Source organism: Vipera ursinii (assembly GCF_947247035.1).
Source record: "Vipera ursinii genome assembly, chromosome: 5".
Lineage (NCBI taxonomy): Eukaryota > Metazoa > Chordata > Lepidosauria > Squamata > Viperidae > Vipera > Vipera ursinii.
The window spans coordinates 61,610,238-61,636,299 of NC_139518.1; the positions used below are offsets into that span (position 1 = coordinate 61,610,238).

General features: G+C 37.2%; 1 protein-coding gene across 6 annotated transcripts in view; it reads right to left on the reverse strand.

Moving 5' to 3' along the window:
* The window catches only part of CTBP2 (C-terminal binding protein 2), a 225,217-nt gene that overhangs the window by 57,970 nt on the left and 141,185 nt on the right, over positions 1-26,062 (reverse strand). For 3 of the 6 annotated variants that reach the window (XM_083363400.1, XM_083363401.1, XM_083363399.1), the window contains exon 2: positions 17,939-18,107. The exons of 2 other annotated variants lie outside the window; for them this stretch is intronic. In XM_083363400.1, coding sequence (XP_083219526.1) covers positions 17,939-17,996 — 58 coding nt within the window. In that variant the 5' untranslated portion in view covers positions 17,997-18,107. Of the gene's footprint in view, positions 1-17,938; positions 18,108-26,062 lie in introns of those variants that run through there. One more of the 6 variants, XM_083363402.1, reaches the window with a different exon arrangement.

Sequence of the window (26,062 nt, forward strand, 5' to 3'; positions counted from 1 at the left end):
GGACATTGTAAATTTGTATGGCAAAACTTTGAGTGGACTAAATGCAACATCAAGCAAACGTGGTATTACAAAGGTTGATGTAAATGAAACAGTTGAAGAAATGGAGAAACTTGAAATTACATAATGATCTTGTTTAAGAAAATATAATAAATCAGTAAATAAGATAATATTTATTTTTGTTTGTTTACAACATTTACTTCACGTAATATGGGCAGAGACATTTACCACAAGGACCTCATAAGAATCAAATCAGAATACTAAATAGAAAGCAGAAGATATAAAAGTGTGAAACTACAACTTGACTTTAAAAAAAGTTAGTCAAATCATAATATGTATCTAATATAAGCAGAAGATTGACAGCTCTCTATAAATGGAGGAATGAATAGAAGAATAAATGGAATTTGAATGACTGTTTGCCTTTGATTTGTATGAAAATATCTGTGAAGAATTAAGAGTTAATAATTAATTGCCAAGTCTGTTAAAACAAAAGCAGGATGGGAGTCAACCTCCCACTTCCATGATTTAATGACAGATCACAGTATAATTCATCATCTCTCAGCAACATCCTATTTATATCCTCATATATTACAAAAAAACCTCCACAGTCAAGAAAAGCTGATAACTAGTGACAAAGAAGTATCTTGCTCTTTTAGTAGTCTGCCTAAATGTTACTGTCGCTATTCTTATTTGTGAAGCCATTTTACACCCAGGAGATTAAATAAATAATCCAAGGAGCTGACATTTGTTATGTTTCTAAAACTCATGTTTTATAAAGATGAAATTGTGTATGCTTTTTGTTAACAACACAAGCAGCATTTGTAAATGATAAAAACCTGTTTACATTTGATTTTTTTTTTTAAAAAAGAAACCTGTATTGTCATTTACCACTTTTCTGCTTTAGGATATAGCAAACATAATCCATATCTAGATGAACAAGAGGTTCCTATGGGTTATGGTCTGTCAGGGCAATGTGCAAATTAACTAACATTCAGAAACCTAATATAGACATAATACCGCCTTCTGTGAACCTTGCTAAGAGTGTGGTATTAAGCCATGGGCTGATTTGGTCTTCCTTTTTCCCTACATATTTTGTCATAGATTTTCTTGGCAAAATTAAGGTGACACCCTGTTATGCCTATATCAAGACTAATAATAGTCACTATGAACCAAAGATACATAGTTTTTCATTTGAATTGAAAATTAGGCTTCCAAACATTAAGCTTGATTACTGCCAGTAGAGATGTAAGGCAATGCTGTAGCTCTAAGAGAAGGACTGGGCGAATTCACAAAAAAAGAAGGAAAGTTGGAGAAGCAAGTAGCCTAGGTAGATTTTTTTAAAAAAACAAAAAATTATAATTTTAAAATAAAATAAAAACTAACGAGAACTAATGTTTAATTTGAAAAAAGGTGAGAAAGAAAACAGAAAAGACGAAGGTGCAGAGAAATCAAAGAAAAGGGAAAAAAGAATCATAAAGAAGTGAACTCTAATTTTCTTCTATAGCAGTTGTTAAGTATAAATATAAAATAACATCTTACAGCATTTACATTTTGTACATAATCTATTAATTTCATTCTAACTTCAAACCATTTATCATAACCATTTTTTAAAATTTACTGCAAAAAGTCAATCAATAAGGGGTTTCCGATCATCAATACATTTAGTCAGTGTTACTTAAATCTGGTTAGACTTACTTGCTTACAATCCTTAAGTGCAGTCTAATAATCAAAATCAGAGGTGCACAACCTGAGCTTCCTCAAGGCTTCAGGAAATTTCTGTAACCTTGCTATGGAAGATTGACATTATTACTTAACCATACTGTTTTTAATGTGACTTAAGATAAATATTATTAAATGACATTAATGAATAAACACATTATATTTAGGTGTAAATGAAATTACATCAAATTTAGTTCATGTCTGTCCTTTCTCTTTAGTAGCCGGAAATTTTCCCCATGCTCCTTAAAGATCACATTCAATCCTTAATCTAGAAAAAAAATACACTCTATTTTAGACCATTAATTAATTAAGGTATGTTTAACCCAATTTACAGTTCTTAAGATATATGTTTAATTAAAACATACAATATGACAAATATATTCCAACATGTCTGGACAGCACCAGATTGGGAATAGTGATTATGACTGAGCTGCGGTGACATTTGAGATCCAATTTTTCCTATTTCCTCTATTTTTTTCATGGCATATGAGAGAACAAAAGTTTGGTGCCACCTTTAACTAATCTAGTTATGTAAATTTTAGGAAAGAATGACATCTCGCTTCCCATTCCAAAAAGTCTCCAGGCAGAGTCTAGCAGTGAGATTGCCAAATGTAAATTCATTCTGTAGTTCATGGCATGAAATTATTTTAGTCTAGGTTCATGACTATCCTGACTCATGCTTTTTTCAGCCAAGGCCTAAAATTGTGGCAGCTATAAGCTTGGAATGAAAGCATTAAAACAGTTATCAGTGATAGGTTACTAAGGTTAATCTTTTACATTTTCAGAGAGAATTACTTGGCAAAGGAATCAGTATTCAGGGAGTTCTCATTAGAAACGTAGCAGAGTTTGAGAATTAAGGCCAGAGATCTTTCTAGTTGAAAATGGCAAACTTTTAGTGAAATGAACCAAAATCACTTGCCTTTTCAAGAAGGGTCACAAAGATATGTGGACATTTCAAACTCTTTCTACCTGCTTGCTCAGAACTTTCAAGCAATAGCAGTTGCAATGAAAATGTTCCTCATTATACTTGAAAATCATATAGTTAAAAAGTTCTTTGGAATCACTAAATCCTGCAAAGGACCAGAAAATTCCAATTTATCATGCTTGCAAGACCCTTACTAAATTATCCACTAGGATAATTTGCACTGGGTATTTCTTATTTGATAAGACTATTTATCTGAGAGATTGTCCTCCTTCTTCAGCTCTCACACCATTTTGTTGCGGATGGAAAAGGTGAAACAGGAAGGTCAGAGATGAAGTCCCAAAGGTGCTTTTTCATGAGGCAACCAGACGTTCTTGTTTTTCCTCCAAGACGTTTTGCTTCTCATCCAAGAAGCTTCAGAGCTGAAGAAGCTTCTTGGATGAAAAGCGAAACGTCTTTGAGGAAAAACAAGAAAGTCCAGTTGCCTCATGAAAAAGCATCTTTGGGATAACTATGACCTGGCTGACTAAGAATCTCCATAGACAGTCAGAGATGAAGTTATACAGGATTAGTTAGAAAAGAGAGAAGCAAGGTATGTCTTGTAATGGATTTCTCGGCATCACCTAATTTTGTTTATTTTGGAGAAAGTCTTGGAGGAAACAAATGAAGGAAATGAAAAGCCCACTACCAGGCTGATATTAGCTCAGTTTTCTCACTCTTAGCTTTCTAATTAGAGATAATATGATAATTTAATAACATTTAAAATTCATTGACAGTCTCATTAATAACATAGGTCTTATCCTTTTTATTTCTTTTTTCAGTTAAGTCGCAGATAAGAAAATTCAAAGTCCATTTACAAGAGCCCTTTCCTCCTATATTAAAGGCATTGTATTTCTTTATGTCCTGCTACTGATAAGACTAGCAAAGTGAAATTGTGCAAGAGAAATTCATTGACATTTCTGTAATATTTTTAAATTTCTGACTGCAAGATCAGCCCAAGAACTGAATAGGGGCCACAGAATGTGAGGATGGACATTTTGGGATCTAAAGAATCCCCTATGTATGTCATCCAGCTTAGCTATGCTGATTTCGTGTGTGTGTGTGTGTGTGTGTGTGTGTGTGTTTAGCACCAGAGCTTTCCAAAGTAATTCAGAGTCCATTTCCAAGGCTGAGAGGAATGTAAGAGGGAAATCAATGCTTCCCTTTAACCACAGAGAATAAACACAGACTTATACCATAACAACCTAGGATTGCAGAATTTGCAGTCTGAATGATCAGGATTGATCAATCAATCAACATTTGAAAAGTACAAATTTCACTATATTCCACTTCTGTTTCTAATGTTTCTGAATCATGTGAACTGAATCATGAGAAAGTCATCAGGAGAACTGAGATGAAACCTAATATGAGACAATGAAATAATGGCCAAATGAAAATAATATTGCAAATGAGGCTATAAAACCAAAGAACAGCTGTGTCCTACTATTATATACAAAGTTTGTCCTGGCTCATTTTTATGATGACTGGATAAAGAGACGAACAACCTGAAAACTGAAGAAGCCTCTGTTTTTACAACCAAGAAATAAATTGGATTTCAAAGTGAAAGCAATCTACCTGCTGAAATCTCTGGAACTTTGCACCTTTACTCTCAGTAAATTTTGTTAAATATTCAGTAAATATTGAAGAAGATTGTTTCTGGTTAAGTTAAAGTTGGCTCCAAGGTCTTGACAACAGTAAACAAGCCACAGATGCCACTCATGGAATATTAAAATATTTATGACATTTTAACTGTCTACAGTTTTCATAAAGTGGGGAAATGATATGGGAACAACTTGGGACAATTTATTCTTATCTCACCCTTTACAACAATAATATCCCTAGCAATAAGGGAAAGGAATAACCTTGAAGTATAAATCGGTTTAGTGGAAATTGTTATTTAATTGTTTGCCACTTTGGCAATTGTTTTGAATTTAGAAATGCAGATAAAACCATTTTCAAAATTATATGTTCCACAACACTGAGTTTCAATCACTTAGGTACAAAATGATTAAGGAAATCTTGATATCTGTAAAAAAAATTATATGTGTAAATGAACTTGTACAGATTAATGACATGTTTTATCTTTTGTTCCTTTATTTCCTACCTACTCCCTACCATCTGTTGATTTCCTATAATGCCAAAAGTCCTTTGGTTTTTTGTTTCTGCCATTCTCTATAAATATTATGGACATATAATGCATACTAAGTTGGAAGTGATAAGTGTTTTTTCCTAATCTTTTTATAGCAACTTGTATCCACCAGTCATTTGGTAATTGCTCTAGTCTAGAACAAGTCAGGAGAAGACACAGCAAAACAGATGAAAATGTTATCTTCCTCTTTCTTCAGAAAAAGTATCTTCTGAATGCTAGTTTATTCTGGAATCAGTACTCTGAATCCAACCAATTACATTTTATTACAACTATGCTATACTTTCTTAACTCATAAGTAAGTGTCGTATGTTTAATGGTGCTAACTCCCTTGTAGTACTTAAGTGTAATTTAGATACCAATTAAAATATTAAAACAATAATATTAAAAATATTTGTATAACCAGCTTCATATATTGCAATTAGACAATCAATTAGTAGCTTTTTTATATAACAGTATAGTCCAAGAAGAATGACTGAAATATAATAGCAAACATCAATGCTTATTAGCAATTTGATCTTAATTCTATTTACTAAGAAGCAAGCCTCTCTAAAGTCAACAGAGATTATTAAATGTATGGGGTAAAAATAATCATGGGTGTTTATAACATATCCCTTAAATATATCACAAAATATGAATGCTTTACCCTTGACCAGTCAGTTTAAATATGTGATTCTATTTACATGCATTGTATATAACAAATTACTATTTAATTATGTTGGTTAAGAATGAATTTGCTTCAACACATACACTTCTTCATAATTAATCCTGGAATTCTCATTTCACCTACTTTATAACAGACCATTGCTTAATTAAATATACATTTTAAGAAGAGGGGGAAAATACCTTTGTTCATTGTTTTAGATGAAAAACAAAGCAGAACAAAACAAGAACAGAGACAAATTTTAGCTGAAGGTCCTACTTCAGCTAAACCTTTTCAGTGACTTCAATAGAAAGATAATCTTTCTGTGATTATGACCAAACCCTCGCGTTGCTTAGCAACGCATAATTAAGGAATATGTTTTCAGATCCGCTTTGCAAGCTGGCCATTATCAGATGAAATTACTGGAGCAACAAATGTCATCCTCATGCAAATGAATTGGTTGTAGAGAAAGAATGTTTGCCTCAAGAAGGATGCTTTTCCACATCCAACTATACTGTCCATATTGTCTTCTAGCAGGCAAATAGTTTCAAAAACAAAGACAGCCACTGTCTACCCCATCACATAAAGATAGATGGCATAGTTTAATAAGAAGAAAGGCAGCAAAATATTCTAAGGTATACAGACTTTTAGTACTACATTAGGGCCTTTTGTTTTCAGGGCAGAGAAGATATGGGGAAATCATTTCCATCATGGATGGCATAAATGTTTGCCATCACTCAAAAGAATACAAAAAAAATATGTGGAAAAAATATCTGTCTGATGCTAGTAGATCTTATTAGGTAGAGAAGGACTGTATTGGGAAGTTGTTTTGTTTTATTTTCATTGTTTGAGGCAACACTAAATAATCATAAAACAAAGCCACTGGTTGTTTGTGACTTTGTATTGATCTTCTTTAAAACAAACAAACTTCCCCTCACAAGTTGAAAAACGTTTTCATATGCAAACAATTTTACAAAAATAATTATTGACCATCCTTCAAAAACTGCAGTGCGTCCCAGCTGTCTTCAGTTGTAATCAGAAGTTTTCATTCAAACAAAATAAGCAGCAGGACTAGAAAAATAACCACTTCTGTACTAATAGTATAGTATATATACTTTAATAGTATAGTATATATACTTAAACAAAGTGTTCTCAATTATTTAAGATATATGTATTATTTCCAAAAATGTAACTTGAACAATTTTTTTATTTTTAAATAGTTAAAGAGGCGATATGTCTGCCTTTGTTAATTGTATACGTTGCCGTGTTGAAATAAAGCTGCTTTACAAAAAGAGGCATCATTTTAATGCTTAGAACTGATATATTGGGAACACAATCCAGCTCAAAGTGAGCACTTTAAAATATAGTAAAAGGGAGTTAAAAGACACATCACTGAAATCCATGGGACTGAAATGCATTTCAGGGTCTTGATGGTGCTTGCTATTTTTCTTTATTATTTATTTGGGAAAAGGAGCAATCTGTTTTTCAAGGCTCCATGCTAATTAATCGTTGGAATGTTTACTTAATCTAAACTCCACTTAATTCAGAAGGATTTTTCCCATGAGATGTTTATAGTATACAGCCAAGGCACAAAGTAATTTTTGCCACCAGCCTGTCCTCTTAAAGGAGGAGATACATTTTCTAACTTTGATTCCTACAACTTCAGTGACTGTTACAGCTTTTATTGGGATTTACTGAACGCGTCTTACTTAAGGATCTGCTCCCTTGCAAAAGGACAGTAATTTGTTCAGCTTCATAACCTTAGAAAGTTACCAGGACATATATTTTGTTTAGGACAGATTATTTTAGAAAGGAAGAACACTGGCTGAACAAGACTTAGTAAATATTATCACAGAACCCTCATCAATTCCTTAGAAATATCCTTGAGCTGATAGCAATTAAACAGAAGTCACTCAGAAATTGAAAGTAGAAGGCAAATAGTATCTAATCTTACAAACACTAAAAGTAAGAGGAATGCCAAGATTCAACGCATAATAAAAGATTTGGTTTACTTGCCTCCTTAATTTGTAATAAACCATTTTTAACACACTTATTGAAACTAAACCATAATTTCCAACACTGGAGTTTCTAGTACACAGAGGAGTGTGTATAAGTATGTATAATAAAATAGATTAATGCTCCTCACCTTGATGCAAGAGATTATATATTTGTAGCCCCATTAGAACACTGAGAGTTTTTTTTTAAAAAAATAAGCATGAATATAACGATCCTAATGCATTCTACAAAGCAATAAATTTTAAAATAGTTACTTGGCTCAGGAGATGTCATGGTGGAGACGATGACGGGTGGACCTGTACGCCTTAGAGATTTCTGACATGGTGAATGATGCCCTGGAAAACTCGGTCCCACTGGAGCCAGACTGGGTTCCATTTGGACTCCTTGCTTTCGAAAAATCTGAGGACTGTTGTGAGGGCTGTGAGCAGGGGACGATAGTGGATTTCTTTTCATCAGTTCCATGGGGACAGTGTATGTGGTTGAATATGCTATTCTGGAATTTGCATGTGGATTTGTTTGCAGTGTATTCATAGGAATCGCAGAAGGGGGCGAATAGCCAGTTGCTTGACGGATATGCATATTGCATGGATCTGAAGTATATCCAGAAGTGGGAAGAAAAGGAGTGACTTGAGGAGAAAACCCTGTCGTAGTTTCCAAAAGATGCTGTGTTGGGGCACTAGATGGACGGCGACTTAATTCTGCTATTCTTGGAGATGGCGGTTGCATTGAAGCAGTTGGTGACTGATATGTTGCTGCACCATCCACTACAGGGTTGGTGAAAGGATGCATCCCGTACTCATTCTGGAGCAATTCACTTCGGTGACTGAAACTATTTGATCTGTTTCTGGGACGAATGGCAGTATTTTTCCTAGATTGCCTCTGGAGTTGCATTTCTACTTTGTACGTATGAACAATTCGAGAAAGCACTCTTGCTTGCCCTAGATTTGGAGCCACTGATTTTATGTCATTTTCCTCCATCATTGTTAATAAACTTGGAGAATCAAATCCTTGTTGCAGCAATGCACTGAGAGTGCTTTCTGATATTCCTTCAGAACGCATCATTGCTAAATATTCTGGATCCACATTCCTTTTAATGTCCTGTCCTGGACAAGATGCAGGCATCTGCATTTGGGAAGATGTCATTGTTGCTTCATAGCCATCATAAGGGATTTTTGTACTGAAACTGTCTCTGACTGGTCCGTGACCACGATTTACAGAAGTGGCAGGCAGCATTAAATTTCCATCAGGGGCTGCAGATGAATTTGGATCAACTACCAAACATGTCGGAGCCACTTGTTTACTGGCTGAAGAATCTACAGATCTCTCTACTACGTCATTATAAGCCTGCCGATAAGGAAATACAGAAGGTTCTGCTCTGCATCTAGATGCAGGGGGTTCAACACCATACCTTGTTAGAGAAGGATCTCTATTTCGAATCCTCTGTGCTTCAGGAACCATCTTGATCACAGGATCTCTGTATACATGGTTGCCTTCATGGAGTACAGGTGGCCGTACTTGCATCTGATCCCAAGCCAATCTACCACCAGGCATGCCATAATTCGATAAAGGTCTGTTAGTCATGTGATCTCTATAGTAGCATGAATCCCTAGGTGATCTAGTAGCTAAAGAAGGATCATAGTAGTAATCCTGAGGTGGCAAGGAACTCCGTGCAGACATTGCAGGCTGTCTGTCGTAATATGTAAAATCAGGAATGGAACCTCTCCACAAGGAACTCTGCGTAAAATGTGGCTCCGGATACCGATACAAATCTTGCTTCACGTCCGTACCTCCTTGCCAGATGGTATCATGTGGTTTACAGCTTGGCTGCTCACACCAAAATCCCTCACCACCATAGGTTAGTGAATTCCTTCTTCCTGGAGGCCTCTGGCATTCAAACGTAGCATCGTTCTCCCAGGAGCCCTCGTCCCATCCTGCAGCATCCCAGCTCTGAGAGCGGCCAATATGTCTGCTTAGAACTGGCATTCAGCAATATTTAGCTTTTAGAAGGACAGGAAATCTCTCCTGTAAAATCTTCGGTTACACACATAAACAAATACAAAAAACAAAAACAGAAGCCTGTATCTGAATCCTTCTGGGCTTTAGGAAATAGTCCAGCAGGTGGTTTACTATTTCAAAGTGCTGCCTGAATTATTTATTCTTCGAAACTTTAGTTGCAAAACAAGAAAGGTCTAACAGTAACTCAGCCTGGCTCAAAATAAGTAGAATGGAAAGGTCTTTTCTGTATAATTCAGATGCAGAAAGTAGTTGCTCTGCTTAATCCAGATTTATCCCTTCCTGCCTGCAATGGCTAGCTCACATGGACAAATACACAAACACTGTGTGAGGATTAAAGGCTAAATAAAACTCTAAAGCCTTTGTTCCATGTGACACTATTTTAGTCTGATGGATGCAACTGCATCAACCCCTACACACGTCTTAGTATATTTTCTACCACAGATCATGACCATTATGTGCTATTTTACATACAAACATACACAGACAGGCTTTACGCATCACAAGGCATAACATTTATTTTAAATTATACCTTGAGAAAAAAATTCCCTGGCAAGAAAAGGAGAGATGGTGGCGAGTATGGGAGCTTCATGTCAATTCAATCTTAATCCATCCTGATGAAATACTAATCCACAACGAACAGCTATGGAGACATTAAATAGGTACAGGTGTGCTGATCCCAAGAAGCAAGGTACACAAGTATATAAATCAATCATGCTTAGAGCAAGCTAGGCATTGGTACAATACTTTATCAATGTCATACATTACTGGGGAATCAGAGAGAGAAAAGCAATGAAAAAAAGAAGCCACTTTTAAACTAACCACTCTAATTATTACATTATCCTCATCATTTTCCAATCCCTTCATCATCCAGGAAAGGAATCTGCCGAGATTTAATTTAGAATTTATAATATGAAGGTTCGAGAAGAGGTCACAGAAGGAGGGCAAAAAGCCTTGATTTTACAAATCTGAAAGAACAGTGTCTTTCCAGCTGCTACACACACACACACACACACACACACACACACACACACACAAGTTAAATTTTCATTATTTCAATTTTGATGTAGATCATGCATTCACACCGTAAAGCAACAAAGGAAATTTATCTTGGCAAATCTTGGTGATCATTTCAGAAGTTTCTAACAACCATTTTCAAAATATCAACAAAGTAAATAAAATACATTTCAGTAATGTGGATGCAGATTACCGTCTCCCTGATATAATAAAAACTGTCTAAAAACAATTAATATCTTTATTATTTCTTGAACAGAATAGAAAATATAGATTAATGTAATATCTTGTTTATTAAAAACTACCATACAAAACTAAAACAAAATCTTAACTTTTTTTCTGGCTACATTAGTGTGCACCTTTAAATCTGATCTACAATAAAATTACAAGATAGTGCTATTGTGACAGACAAGTCACTAATTCATTCTAATATATTTCATATTATTACCATAAAGACACCATATATATTTCATGGATGGAAACTAATAAGATACAGCTATGGTTTGTCACTGTGGTCAAAGTGGGGGAAGGTAATTTAAGTCTTCTGGTTAAATTTGGACAGTTTAAACAGAGTGCCCATTAATGATTATTTATGGAATGTTCTTTCTAAATGGCAATACTTTGGCAGAAATTCACTTTATCCTGAAAGTCTGTTTCCACTACTTGAAATAATGATAGAATTAATAAAACGAATCTATGTAACTCTTCAGCTAGTCCATTCTGCAAGAAGAATTCATTCATTCTAAATTTTAACAATAATTGTTGTACTTTCCATGAATACCAAACATACTGACACAACATATTAACCATCTCTAAATCTGTTTTATTTTGGTAAGTACTCCATTTTTTCCAAAGAATGTTCTTTTCAATACAGTGAATTTAAAAATAAAGCTAACTTATTTTTTTCATTTTAAAAAATTGATTATAATTGGCAACATATTGAACATCCTGTTCACAGATGCTGTTGGCTCAGTCAATCAGGCTACATATTTTACATGAGTCCTTGGTTTACTCCATCAAGTCAATCAGAGACAGATTTCACCCCACTCATAAGATAAGTAGGTTCTTTTTGAAGCCCTAAAACAAGAGTACATTGGCTAATTTATACCTACTCCTATCAAGATTGTTTGTGTGTATCTGAATATGCTATCTCTTGCTGTAGCATTTTAATGCGTTTAGTTGCTGTTGGTCAAATATAGAACATGAACTTGTATCAGAATTCCTGTAGAGATATGTTCTGGAGTTGTGTTTCTTACTCTAACAGTCTGAAATCTGTGAAATGCTTGGGAAATCTACAGTTAAGGCCCTCAGTTACTTTTGATTGACACTTGGGAGTTCTACAATGTGATTATGTAATGAGGGAGAAGAAACAATTTCAGGAGCTCTGAATAAAAGTTAAGACCAGGTAGTCCATGATTTATGGCGGTAAACATCATAGCTAGGATGTGTGCCACTTTCAGAAGTATTAGGTACACTGTCTTTAGCTTTTCTTTGATTCCAATCTAAATCTTAGGCATTTGTTATTTTGGAAAAAAAATAAAAATCCAAGTTTTCACCTCTAAATGTTGTTCACAGTCCCTGATTTTTAGTATTCATTTGAATGGATAGATTGAACCCATGGTTTAATTCACTGTTGAGAATGTGAACTTGCAGGCACTGCATTGTTTGGGGTATACTATGCACTGAGGAGGCTTTAATCAAGCAGTTGTCCAGGTGAATGCATGTACATCAATGGTCCTACTTTGGGGTAGTGAAGCCAAGATGAAAGGGGAATACCACAAAACTGGTGTTAATAGTCTATCTTAGAAATATTTAGTGTATTGTTCAGGTGGGGAAATGAAAGCAGGTCTACAAAAGGACTCCTAATGCAATATATTATCTGGCTTCACCAATAAATAGCTTCACCAATTAATTTCAGGGACTCCACATTGAATCTTTATTGTTTAATTAACTTGTTTTCACCTTGAGCTTCAATACTGCCCTTCAATTCTTATTCTTCTTGAGTATGGAGAACAAACTAGATAAACTTACTTATGATGCTGGTATCTAAGTGGTAGCTGCTGGCTTGGAAAATTATGCAGTATCTATTTCCATATCTAGAAACTTAATTGAAGGAGTCTGCTCCTTGGAATTCTTTATAATTCCAAGGCAAGTCCTAGCTGAACTATTTCTAGTAAGCACTGCCTGATGGAGCTCTCGGTCTACTAGTGTTGCCAAAGTCTTTGAGCAGTACAAAAATTGTATCTTATTGGCTATAGAGTTAGGAGACAATGGGGATCATTTCACTTTCTTCTTGACTAAAATAAAAACATTGAGAGCTCAACAACACTTTTCTTCTTTGACATACGTTCTCATTTCTAGAAGCTAAGGACATAGTCTTCCTGTCATAATTTTCAATCAGATTCTACAGTATGCAAGAAATTCTCTGAATTATCTTCTTGGTAGAACAAGCTTGGATGCTAGATAAGCTCTAGAATGTTGGTCCACTTCCCAGTGCTTAAACATAGTTCTACAAATGATACCAAGAATGAGCAGTTCTACAAATGATGCTATGAAAGTCAGCCATGAATCCTGAAGACTTTGCTAGCTTATTCAGATATTCCCTCAGCTCTTCAGTGTCCAATGATACCTCAGCCAGGGAACATAGTACAGATGGCTTAACTATTACGGAGTTAGCTGCTATGGCCCTCATTCTCACAGCAATTACCTTGTATACCAGAAGACAGCTATAACTCCATAGTGCTACTTCCTGATACTATTTACATTATTCTCTATTTAGGATCCAGAGACAATCTAGAAAAGTTCCAGATATGATTACAGCGCAGGGATCAAAAATCCAAGATATTAACTAAATAGTAATAGTATTACAATCACAAGAGCTTGTATAGAGAGGTAATCTTCCTTTCTTTCATGGATGGAAACTATTAACATACAGCTATGATTTGCCTGAGTGGTCAATGTGATGAAAGCTAATTTAAGGCTTCAGATTACATTTGCCCAGGTCAGTCAGAATGCCCTATTTATGATCATGTATAGCCCTCTAAATGGCAATACTTCGGTAGAAACTCACTTTATCTCCAGAGTTTGTCTCTACTATTTAAAATAGTAGAATCAATAAAAGGAATTTACGTAACTTTTTCAGCGAGTCCTATTTTACAAAAACAATGAATTTCCATATTTGCTTATCCTAATATCCTATTTGCTTATCCTAACCTTAATAATTATTGTAACACTTTCCATGCATACCAAAAAGCATGCTCTTTGCTATGTCAAAGTGAGTAGGGTAGGAACACTATGCAACATAGTTATTGCTTGTCGTATTTTTCTTTTAGCTGATATAGTAAATACTGATTCTATCTCCCAGATTATTACTAAGTCCTCTGTGGACATTATTTTGTGATATGAATTCTGATTATTATAATAATACAAACACAAACTGATATTTTTCTCCTGGTATAGTGCAATATATACTAAATATTAAAAGTGGAACATTAAATACTGTATAAGATATTCAGATTTACTATAATAACTTGTTGTAACCCATTCTAATATTTAGAAATAACTCAATCATTAGTATTTTTCTTCTCTCTCATTACCATTATTCTACATCATATTTTAAATCATTCAGATATATATTACATCATATTAAAAAAATCTATCTTTCTACAGTTATACAATCATCACCATTTGAGAAAATCAGCCCCCAGAAATGCTTGAAATGAATGGGAAATCCCATGAACCTTAGCTAGAGAAAATACATCCTTAAAGTACTTATTAACTGCATGTAATCATAATCTGCTATTCCCATAATGTTTTAATAGCCATTGTAAAAGCATGTTGGATGGTGTATGACAACAGCAAATGCGTTTAGAAATTCAAATTGCAAATATAGTTGGCAAACAACAAATGTCTCTCTGGCTTTATATAAACAGCACCATTACAGGATGGAGAAAAAATATTTTTATAGTTGGAAAAAAAACATACAAAAGAGAAAGACTTGAAAATTCATTGTGCAGAATAAAGTAATCTAAACTTCAATTGTAGCTAATGTTCCGTTAGTAGGGTTGTCCTCTGATTCTTGTAAGTTTCTTGTACACTTAGCAACCACATCTGATAGCAAACTTCAAACTGAAAGGGTGGCTTTTGAAACATCTAAAGCTGCCTGATAGAATCCTTTTAAGTCTGGTTCAAAGTCTGCTTTAGAGATGAGATAGAGCACTACACCTGCATATTTATGGCATTTTGATGAGAAGAGCACAGCTTTTTCTCTCTTCTGCCATATAGTTCTGGCAGTTGTCAGCATTTCTTTTCTAGGAGATTACAAAGGATGCATACTTTCACTCTGCTCTGCAGAAGATTAACCCACTTTTGACTGGGTTAATTAAACTGACAGATGCAATGACTTTTACATTTTTCTGTATTACATGATGAAACAAAGACCCCACTCCCCCTGCTTCCCAACCCGACAGTGAGTTTGAGATGTATTTCCCTTTGAAAGAGAATGTTGCCTCCCAAGTTATACTGGTGTTGATGAAGTGGCCCATATGTGGGAAACAATCCTTTACTTCACTACTTTCTGATGGTTATGCAGTTCATAACTGTTAAACGCAATGGGTAGAGTCTATGGGAAGGGGAACAAGAATTCCACTCACTTGGCAAAAACATACCAGAAAAATTTCAACTGGAATCTTGAGAAGTTATCTCACTAAGACAGTGATGGCTTCCCAAATAGATTACAGCAACACACAATACATCGGAATGTTTTTGAACAGCATCTGGAAACTGCAACTAAAGAAAAATGCAGTAGCGCGGGTGGTTACATGCACTCCTTTATCAGTGCATGTTATGCCCTTGCTCTACAAGCTGCACTACTTGCCAGTTTGCTTCTGAGATCAATTCAAGATCTTGGTAATGACCTATAAACTCATAGAAGACATGGATTGGGTTAGCTGAGGGACTGCGTCTCCTTGGTTACATCTACCCATCCCATGAGGTCCAGCAGAAGAGGCATGTTATGGATTCCATATATTAAGGGGTGTCACCTGATGGGCCAAAGAAGAGATTCTTTTCTGACATGGTACCTGCCCTTTGGAACATCATTCACCCCAGGTATTAGATTGGCCCCGATTCTGCTGGCCTTTCAAAAGGCTCTGAGATCAGGGCTTTGCTATTGTGCTTGGGCATCTGGCTGTGGTATGGAGCCCATTAGATGACTGCATTGAATTGCAATTCTGCTGCTGATTATGTTTTTTATGGTTTTAATCTGGTTATATATGTTTTTGTTCTTTTATTTGTATTCTCTTCTGTGTGAACACACAGAATCACTTAAGTAAAATGGGGAGGAGCTATTTAAATTAAATGAATGGGTGAAAGAAAGAATAAGCGGCACTCTATCCTTGAAGACCAGCTGTGGCATACAGTGAAAAACAGCTGTAATGAAAAGCAGCATAAACATTTGAATGCACAATCGCATCCATTTTTGTGTAAGATTTAACACACATGTTCTACTGTACTCTTTGGGATTTGAAACTTACATTTATAGTTCTGAATCCTGAGGAGATAATATCCATTTGTAGCAGCCCCAGTGAATGAAAAAAAATCCCAAATTATCTTCATGAGACAACTACATGGTACTTAAACATATATGAATTATTTAAACAATCACTTTGTGGTGAGATTTAGTGTTCTTTCTTGATATCTTCTCAGATTTTGGGCATTAGGACAATTGTTATGTATATGTAGGGTGTGGGTCTATACATATGTTGTATATAGTATGCTTTAGGTGTGTCATGTATGTGTATCACTTTGAGAGTGGGCAACTAAATTTCATTTTTGATGTGTGCCGTTGTGCCCACAGTAAAAAATGACAAGATAAGATAAAGATTATCTTATCTTATTTTGATAATATAGTAAGATTCTGAGCAGTTAAAGGCAGACAGAGACTCTCAAACACCATGATTACTGGGTCACTGTTGTATGTGGAGTTGAGAATTGGAGCTTTGTGTTTTCAAACCAATTTATGTAAAGAGATTCAGAATTTCAGAAGGCTAAACCAAATGCTGTTATTAGCTTATCCCTGGAGTAATTCTAAAATTAACACTGCATAAGACAAGTACAAAGTTTTTCCCAGGTATTGCTTGCTAGTCTTTGTGAAAAATTACATAGCCTGTTTACCTAACAGCAAATGAAGGACTGCTCGCCAAATAAACATCCGTGAAATGAACAGAGGAAGATGTAAGAGAAAAGAGAGATATTGGCTATTGACATAAATATTGACATATAGCCAAAGATACTGCTGCTAAACGTCATGGATACTTTTGAAGATTATCCTGAAGATCACTCATTAATTGTGAGAGGCTGCTTATTCTGTGAATGTAACCCTTGTACAGTGGTATCCACAGAATCTAATGCTTTAGTCAAGATATTTGAATGGACATTGCATTGTCACAATGCAAGGTCCATCCTTTTTGTACATGCATGCAACATTGCAACACAGGTACAATAAGGGTGGAGCTTGCCTCCTAATGGTAAAATGCTCATTTCATTATTCCATGCCCCCTAAAATCCTTGTAGATATATCTGTAGTCTGCGATTCCTAAACAGGACTTCCTTCCCCCTTGCCCTGCTCAGATAAAACCTTCTCTTATCTCACCTCTATATACCATGTCCGTTTACTTTCTCTTTCTATCCCTCCTTAGGGCAGTCATATTTTCCTGTTAGTCCAAAGCCATCTTGTTGTTCTTTTTGTTGTTGCTATTATTTCTACTTGAAAAAGAAAAGGGAGTGTATGTATCGCATACTCCTGTGCAGAGGAGTAATCTGTTTATGAGAAGAAATGGCTGGTACCTGCAACGGTTGTGTCAATAAATTTTATAAATGAAGTATCTTATTTTACAGGCAATTAAGTTTAATCAGCGCATTAATTGAATTAATGTAAATTTATTATTTTGTCCTAGCCCTGCCCTTTTTTAGAGAGTGGTTTCTAACAGATATTTATATCTGGCTATATAGGTTTATCACAGATACATCTATTAAAGGGGATCTGGTACAGTTAGAGCTGGCAACAGTACAGCGAGAAAGGGAGGAAGCTGGGTAAAGTCCAGAATATTTGTCCACTATTGTAATATGTTTCTGTCTACTCTTCCGCTTTGAGATTTGTCATCTTAAATTCAGGATTGTTTTCCTTTCAGATAAAAAATGTACATGCATGGAAGAGAGTGAGAGAGCATATATTAATTACACTAACTAAATGCAGCTATTAAATGCAAAGATGTAACCAGGATGAAGCACTCTGTTCATGTTGTTGTTTAATAAAACCATTATTGCTGCACTTACTTTCTATCAAGTTCAACATAACTTCATGAGCGGAAAGTATTCTGTAGATGTTAGAAATATTTCATTAGAAACAAAGGTTACAATTAAGGCTTACCTTCACAAATTCTGTCCAATCGCTGTCTCTTGACTTTATGTTTGTCCACAAGTGCCATTGCGCTACTGTGTTTTAGTTTTGCACTACTTTCTGAATCAAAGGATAAAGCAATCCCACGAGAACTTATGGAAATTCACAGTAGTCCAAGTGCATAACGTCACTTTGAATCCTGAAACAAGAACAGAGTTGTACATTGTTGGCCCTTGGTAAAACAATAATCTACACTGAAAATGTCTCCAGGTGCTACTTCTGTTTATGTGATGTATCTTCAGTGCTTTTAGCCGCTGAGCTACATAACTAGAAATTCAGTTGATTGGGACTTTTGGTGCCTTCATGTGATTTTGCATAATTACTACCCATACGTACCCATATAATCTCAAAATATGATCTGTGACTCTCTCTGTGTGGTTTGGGATTTTGTGTATCTAAAAGATGGAATTTGTATGCACCTCATTAATGCTTGGCTAGTGTCCTACACTGCTCATCATCCAATGAAGGTATAATGCTAACAAATATACAGTCATGGCCGAAATTGTTGGCACCCCAGAAATTTTTCCAGAAAATCAAGTATTTCTCACAGAAAAGTATTGCAGGAACACATGTTTTGCTGTACACAGGTTTATTCCCTTTGTGTGTATTGGAACACAACAAAAAAGGGAGGAAAAAAAGCAAATTGGACATAATGTCAAACAAAACTCCAAAAATGGGCCGGACAAAATTATTGGCACCCTTTCAAAATTGTGGGTAAACAAGATTGTTTCAAGCATGTGATGCTCCTTTAAACTCACCTGGGGCAAGTAAAAGGTGTGGGCAATATAAAAATCACACCTGAAAGCAGATAAAAAGGAGAGAAGTTCACTTAGTCTTTGCATTGTGTGTCTGTGTGTGCCACGCTAAGCATGGATAACAGAAAGAGGAGAAGAGAACTGTCTGAGGACTTGAGAACCAAAATTGTGGACAAATATCAACAATCTCAAGGTTACAAGTACATCTCCAGAGATCTAGATTTGCCTTTGTCCACAGTGCGCAACATTATCAAGAAGTTTGCAACCCATGGCACTGTAGCGAATCTCCCTGGTCGTGGACAGAAGAGAAAAATTGATGAAAGGTTGCAACGCAGGATAGTCCGGATGGTGGATAAGCAGCCCCAAACAAGTTCCAAAGGAATGCAAGCTGTCATGCAGGCTCAGGGAGCATCAGTGTCAGCGCGAACTATCCATCGACATTTAAATGAAATGAAACGCTATGGCAGGAGACCCAGGAGGACCCCACTGCTGACACAGAGACATAAAAAAGCAAGATTACAGTTTGCCAAAATGTACTTGAATAAGCCAAAATCCTTCTGGGAAAACGTCTTGTGGACAGATGAGACCAAGCTAGAGCTTTTTGGTAAAGCACATCATTCTACTGTTTACCGAAAATGAAAAGAGGCCTACAAAGAAAAGAACACAGTACCTACAGTGAAATATGGTGGAGGTTCAATGATGTTTTGGGGTTGTTTTGCTGCCTCTGGCACTGAGTGCCTTGAATGTGTGCAAGGCATCATGAAATCTGAGGATTACCAAAGGATTTTGGGTCGCACTGTAGAGCCCAGTGTCAGAAAGCTGGGTTTGCATCTGAGATCTTGGGTCTTCCAGCAGGACAATGACCCCAAACATACGTCAAAAAGCACCCAGAAATGGATGGCAAGAAAGCGCTGGAGAGTTCTGAAGTGGCCAGCAATGAGTCCAGATCTGAATCCCATTGAACACCTGTGGAGAGATCTTAAAATTGCTGTTGGGAAAAGGTGCCCTTCCAATAAGAAAGAGCTGGAGCAGTTTGCAAAGGAAGAGTGGTACAAAATTCCGGGTGAGAGGTGTAAGAAGCTTATTGATGGTTATAGGAAGCGACTGATTTCAGTTATTTTTTCCAAAGGGTGTGCAACCAAATATTAAGTTAAGGGTGCCAATAATTTTGTCCGGCCCATTTTTGGAATTTTGTTTGACATTATGTCCAATTTGCTTTTTTTTCCTCCCTTTTTGTTGTGTTCCAATACACACAAAGGGAATAAACCTGTGTATAGCAAAACATGTGTTCCTGCAATACTTTTCTGTGAGAAATACTTGATTTTCTGGAAAAATTTCTGGGGTGCCAACAATTTCGGCCATGACTGTATTTGTTTTACAAAATACATTGCCACAGGGATAGAGAGAAATGAATCAAGAACCTCACATATGCACATACATAATCCATGAGCCATCTAGTCAGTATTGAACCATACAAAGTTCAAAGAGGTAGAGAACTTAACTTTTTGAAAGAAGCAGAATTACTGTAACGGTTACATCTTCCTAAACATATAAAGGGTTTGACTTCTCTCATGAAAGATGTCAGTTGAAAAACCATACAACTGAACACATGTCCTGAACTCCTGAATATTAAAAGAGACACAATAAGGCCTCTTTTCTTCTTCTTGCTTATTATTCATAGCATCTAGATAACCTATCAAATATATGCACTTTTGCTAGCAAAATGCACACTTGTTTGTAGGATCATTTTTATAATGAAGTCTTATTTGCTTCTACTGAGACTTGTGGCTGTGACTTACACAGTTCACCTATAATTGGCTGTATGTAACTGCAGATGGCAGCATGTAGATCAGGGGTGTCAAACTCAATTTCATTGAGGGCCGCATCAGCATTGCGGTTGCCCTCAGGGGGGCCTGGGTGGGCGTGGCCTACTTGGTGGGCGTGGCCAGCTCTACATCGTTCGCATCAAGGGTGCCTATGGGGGCCTGGGCAGGAGTGGGACAGATCTGAGAGTCTCTGGCAGGAGGAGGGTCTCTGGGCCAGGGCCAAGGCAGTGGGGGCTGTTCCCTCACTGTTTCCAGGATGGCTTCGCGGGCCGCATGAAACCACTTTGCGGGCCGAATCCGGCCCCCGGGCCTTGTGTTTGACATGTCTGATGTAGATGATATTGTCTAGGATTTGAAGCTGTATAGTGTTGGACCTGGTTAAAGCATGGATGGGAAACTGCAGACACTAGGCATGTTGGCTACACAAAGCAGTATTTCTTTTTTAAAAAAAACCTTAAGTAATGGCAGAACTCTTCTCTACTGGTGACAAGAATGCTCAATAAACATAGTAATCACATCACCTCCTTGGACAGCAAAGGTGACTAACAAGCAAGTACTGGAGTGCGTAACACCAGGCATGTTGCTAGAAGGCAAAATCACAAAACTGCATCTCACTTACTTTGACCATGTCATGCAGGGGAATTCACTTGAGAAACCAATTATATTTGGAAGAGTTAGCAGTAAAACAGAATAACAGAGTTGGAAGGGACCTTAGAGGTCTTTTAGTCCAACCCCATGCTCAAATCAGAAACCCTATAACAGACAAAAAAGGAAACCAGGCCATCAAAGAACACTATCAAGCTGCCACCAGCCACAGCACAGAAAAACATTAGAGAGACCTGGCCCGTAGAATTGCCAGAGTCAGACTTGACTGAACGGATATCATCATCACCACCACCACCACCACCACCACCACCATCATCATCATCATCAATGAAGTCACCAGCTTTGAAAATTTTTAACCATATTCCATGTTACATAGTTAAAATTACTAGCTATACTCATGGGTGTGAAACTAAATAATTTTTATAGCCTTGATCAAGTATTAGAACACTGAATGTGTTTTCCCACTTAATAATTAATTAGCAGATATTAGGGGGCTTTTTTGACAGGAGTGGTAATGGAAATGGGAAGGGTTATACTAGTCAAGTTGGAAAACTTAAAACAACAGACAAAAAAAAGCCCTTGTACCAACATCAGATTTCAAGCAATCCTATATCAAACACATTAACATTTCACCAGGTAAAGCAATCTTACCTGTGATTCAGTGAAAACACATACCTTCCAAGATGAGAAAGTAGTAGCAAGAGAAATGTGACCTAGAATATTGTGTGTACTTCTATACTTAATACTGTACCTGGTCAATGAATTAGATATTTATATTACAAAAGTATGTAGGGTTTTATAATTAATACTTGCAAAAAGACTTGCAAGTTGTTATTTTGCTGAAATAGTCTCTTCCCTAATTTCAGCTCCACTGGAGAGAAAGAAAAAAAAATGTTATCACCAAAATCAAAAATTCTTTAAGCTCAGACCTGAAAGGGTTTTTAAAAAGGTTTTTAGAAAACAAATGCCTGGTTCTAGTTTATAATGCTGAAAAGCAATTTACAGAGCATTCCTTACAATAATAACAACAATAAAGTTGGAAGGGACCTTGGAGGTCATCTAGTCCAACCCCTTGCTCAGGCAGGAAATCCTACACCATTTCAGACAAATGGCTGTCCAGTCTCTTCTTAAAAACTTCCAGAGTTGGATCATTCACAGCTTCTAGAGGCAGGTTGTTCTAACAGTCAGGAAATTTCTCCTTAATTCTAGGTTGCTTCTCTCTTTGGTTAGTTTCCATCCGTTGCTTCTTGTCCTGCCTTCAGGTGCTTTGGAGAATAGCTTGACTCCCTCTTCTTTGTGGCAGCCCCTGAGATATTGGAACACTGGTATCATGTCACCCCTCACCCTTCTCTTCATTAAACTAGACATACCCAATTCCCGCAACTGTTCCTTATATGTTTTAGCCTCCAGTCCCCTGATCATCTTTGTTGCTCTTCTCTATACTCCCTTCTAGAGCCTCAACATCTTTCTTACATCGTGGTGACAAGATGCACTACTTGCATCTTGTTCTTCATCACCTTCTGTAATGGTACGTAAGGAATGGCCTTGGGAAACGAGAAGAAATGCTGCCAAGGCGGCATTCAGATAAGAGACAGCATAACCCACAGCTGTATAAGGGTGGTTCAGGAGGGAGTCTTCCTAAATTCTCAGGCTATGAAATTGATGGCAGGAGAACTGTACTTTCAGACTTGTAAGATTCTCTTAATCTAGCTTTACAATAAAGTAGACTTGGCTTATCTGGTCATGTTTCTTATCTAGTCTATCTGGTAAGACTGACCTCAATCTTGCAAGTCTGAAAATATAATTCTCATGCTGTCACCTTTAGAGCCCAATAACCTAGGCAAAGTCTCTCCTGAGCCTCTTGGTCTGCCCCCTCTGCAGCTGTGGGCTATGTTGTCTCTCTTCTGATCGGGATGACCTATCTTCCAAGGTCATTCCCACATACGTAACACCTCCTAAATGCTTGGCAAACGTCCCTTATTTTAATGTCACCAACATTTGTAATTCACAAATCAATTGATAGCAAACTTAATTTCTTAGCAAAGACCCCGAGTCCAAACATTAGGGTTAAAGATAACCACAAGGTATAAAAAAGTAACCATGGAAGAAAGTATACATCCTTACAAGATATCATGTACATATTAAGAGAGTTCCACAATCCAACATGAACTAAGCATGGTTAACAGGCATCAAATATTATCTGTGGATTAAAAAGAACTAAATATTGGAAGAGAACACTTATACAATATTACACTAAAACTATTCTACATACAAATTAAAAACAAAAAACATGATGCAATTGTACTGTATGTGGCATTGGCTTATGTCTATTGGAAGTTAAAAAGAAAAAAAAAGGAAAACGTGATCTCCTTTCCTGATTTAAAAAGTAAGCTAGACGAGGTATGGTGTCTTGTGTTCTACACTGTAAATAAATCAACTAATATTGTTAAATAAACAATTCCATTGCATATTTGATGGGAAGACAGGTTGCAAATGATTGCAATGAGGATGGTATTTCCTGTATCTTCCCACCAAATCATACTGAAGAAATCCATCTACATCAGTTAAGCTTCAATGCAACACAACCAATTTAGATACCGATACTAATAGTAATTAAGGCATCTGGCTAGAAAGCAACTGTGAGTTCTAATTCCACCTTAGCCATGAAAGGCAGCTGGACCAGTCACTCTCTCTCAGTCCAACCCATCTTAATACGGTTGTTCTGGGAAAAATAGGAGGAGGAAGGTGTGTTGAACATGTTAGCTGCCTTATGCTATTTCTAAAAATAATAAAAGGTGTGTGTGTGTGTTTCTATCTGATGGCATCTGATTCACTGATTCACAGGGGGGTGGGAGGCACCATTTTACGGTGGTTCTCGTCCTATCTCCTGGGTCGTTCGCAGTCAGTGTTGACAGGAGGGCAGAGATCTGCCCCGAGGCCTCTCGTTTGTGGAGTTCCTCAGGGGTCGGTTCTCTCTCCCCTCCTGTTCAACATCTGTATGAAGCCACTGGGTGAGGTCATTTGTGGTTTCGGGGTGGGGTATCATCAGTACGCTGATGATACCCAACTTTTTCTTTCCACCCCGAACCAACCCAGTGATGCCCTCGCCGTGATGTCCCGTTGCCTGGAGGCGGTCCAGGTCTGAATGGGGAGAAACAGGCTTCGTCTCAATCCTGCCAAGACTGAGTGGCTGTGCATATCAGCATCTCGGACCAACCAGTTCATTCCACCTTTAACGATGGGGGGTGAGGTGTTACCCCCCCGTTGATAGGGCTCGCAACTTGGGCGTCCTCCTGGATTCACGGCTCAATTTTGAAGACCATATAGGTGCCGTGACCAGGGGGGCTTTTGCCCAGGTTCGCCTGGTGCGCCAGTTGCAACCCTACCTGGACCGAGATGCCCTACGCACAGTCACTCATGCGCTCGTGACCTCCCGTTTAGACTACTGCAACGCTCTCTACATGGGGCTGCCCTTGAGGACCACCCGGAGGCTTCAACTGGTGCAGAATGTGGCCGCGCGAGTTGTGATGGGGGCCTCCCGATACTCCCATGTAACACCTCTACTCCACAAGCTGCATTGGCTCCCGGTTGCCCTTCGGGTGAGATTCAAGGTGCTGGTGATGACCTATAAAGCCCTAAATGGTTTGGGTCTGGGATATTTGAGGGAACACCTCCTGCCAGTATCAAACTCCCTTCGTCCAGTGTGCTCACACAGGGAGGGTCTTCTCAGGGTGCCGCCGGTAAAAGATTGCCGGCAGATAACACCCAGGGGGAGGGCCTTCTATGTGGGTGCGCCTGCCCTCTGGAACCAGCTGCCCGTGGAGCTTAGGACCGCCCCTGACCTTCGTTCATTCCGCCGGGACCTGAAGACCTGGCTCTTTGAGCTCTCCGGCCCAGGCTGAGAATTTTTAACTGAGGTTTTTAGTTAAGGGATAATTTAATCTTTAATTGTTTTTTTAAATTTTGTATTTTGTACTGTTTGATTTTAAATACCCTGTAAACCGCCCTGAGTCCTTCGGGAAAGGGCGGTATATAAATTTAATAAAATTAAAAATTAAAATGTTAGCAGGGACTTTGTTTCTTTGTGACTGGGATCAATATGTATTGGCTTTTTCAGAATAGTATTGCTTGCTCTCTTTTACAATGAAAGCAAGAAGGCTTAGAAATGCTACAAAGGACAGAATAGAATCATTGTGTTTTTCAGAAGTTGAAAAGCACACTCCCTAGCAGCTACAATCTTTGTTGTTTTCTTTAGCACAGCCTCTCAAAAGAAGGAAAAATAACTTCAGTCTTCCAGAAACTATATACTATTAATAGTTAACAAATGCAATGTGTTGCCATTCATGGGAGGGGAGGGATCTATTACGAATCTACTGTTTACCAGGATTACAATTTCATGGAGAATACTGTTATTATTATAGATGGTTATCAATTATGCATCACATTGACAGTATAAAAAGAACAAGAGCTGAATTCTGACTGAAAGGAGATGGGCAATTTCCTGGTACTAAATGGCCAATTTCCCAGCATTAGGACGGGCAGCATAATCACAGAGATTTATAGTAATAATTAATTGATTTTTCACTCAAAATGTGAAGATTCTAAAAGCATGATTCCCATTTTCATTAATAATTAATCTCACATTTTAAAAGTACAAAACTCTTTGTATTCTAGGCAATGAAGCTTTTAAACAAAGGAGAGCTCATGATATTACTGGTCACAAAATGGGAAGGGATCCCCTTGCATTTATAGCAAATGAGGAAGGTATGTAAATAAATGTAAAGAATCTTCTGTTATCAACTCTTCTCCCAAAAAGGCCTGCAGGGAGAGGCCAAAAATAAAAAATGGCAGCCATAAGCGCATAAAACGCCATTCTTTTCAATGTGCATGGTGTCCGTTACATGCAT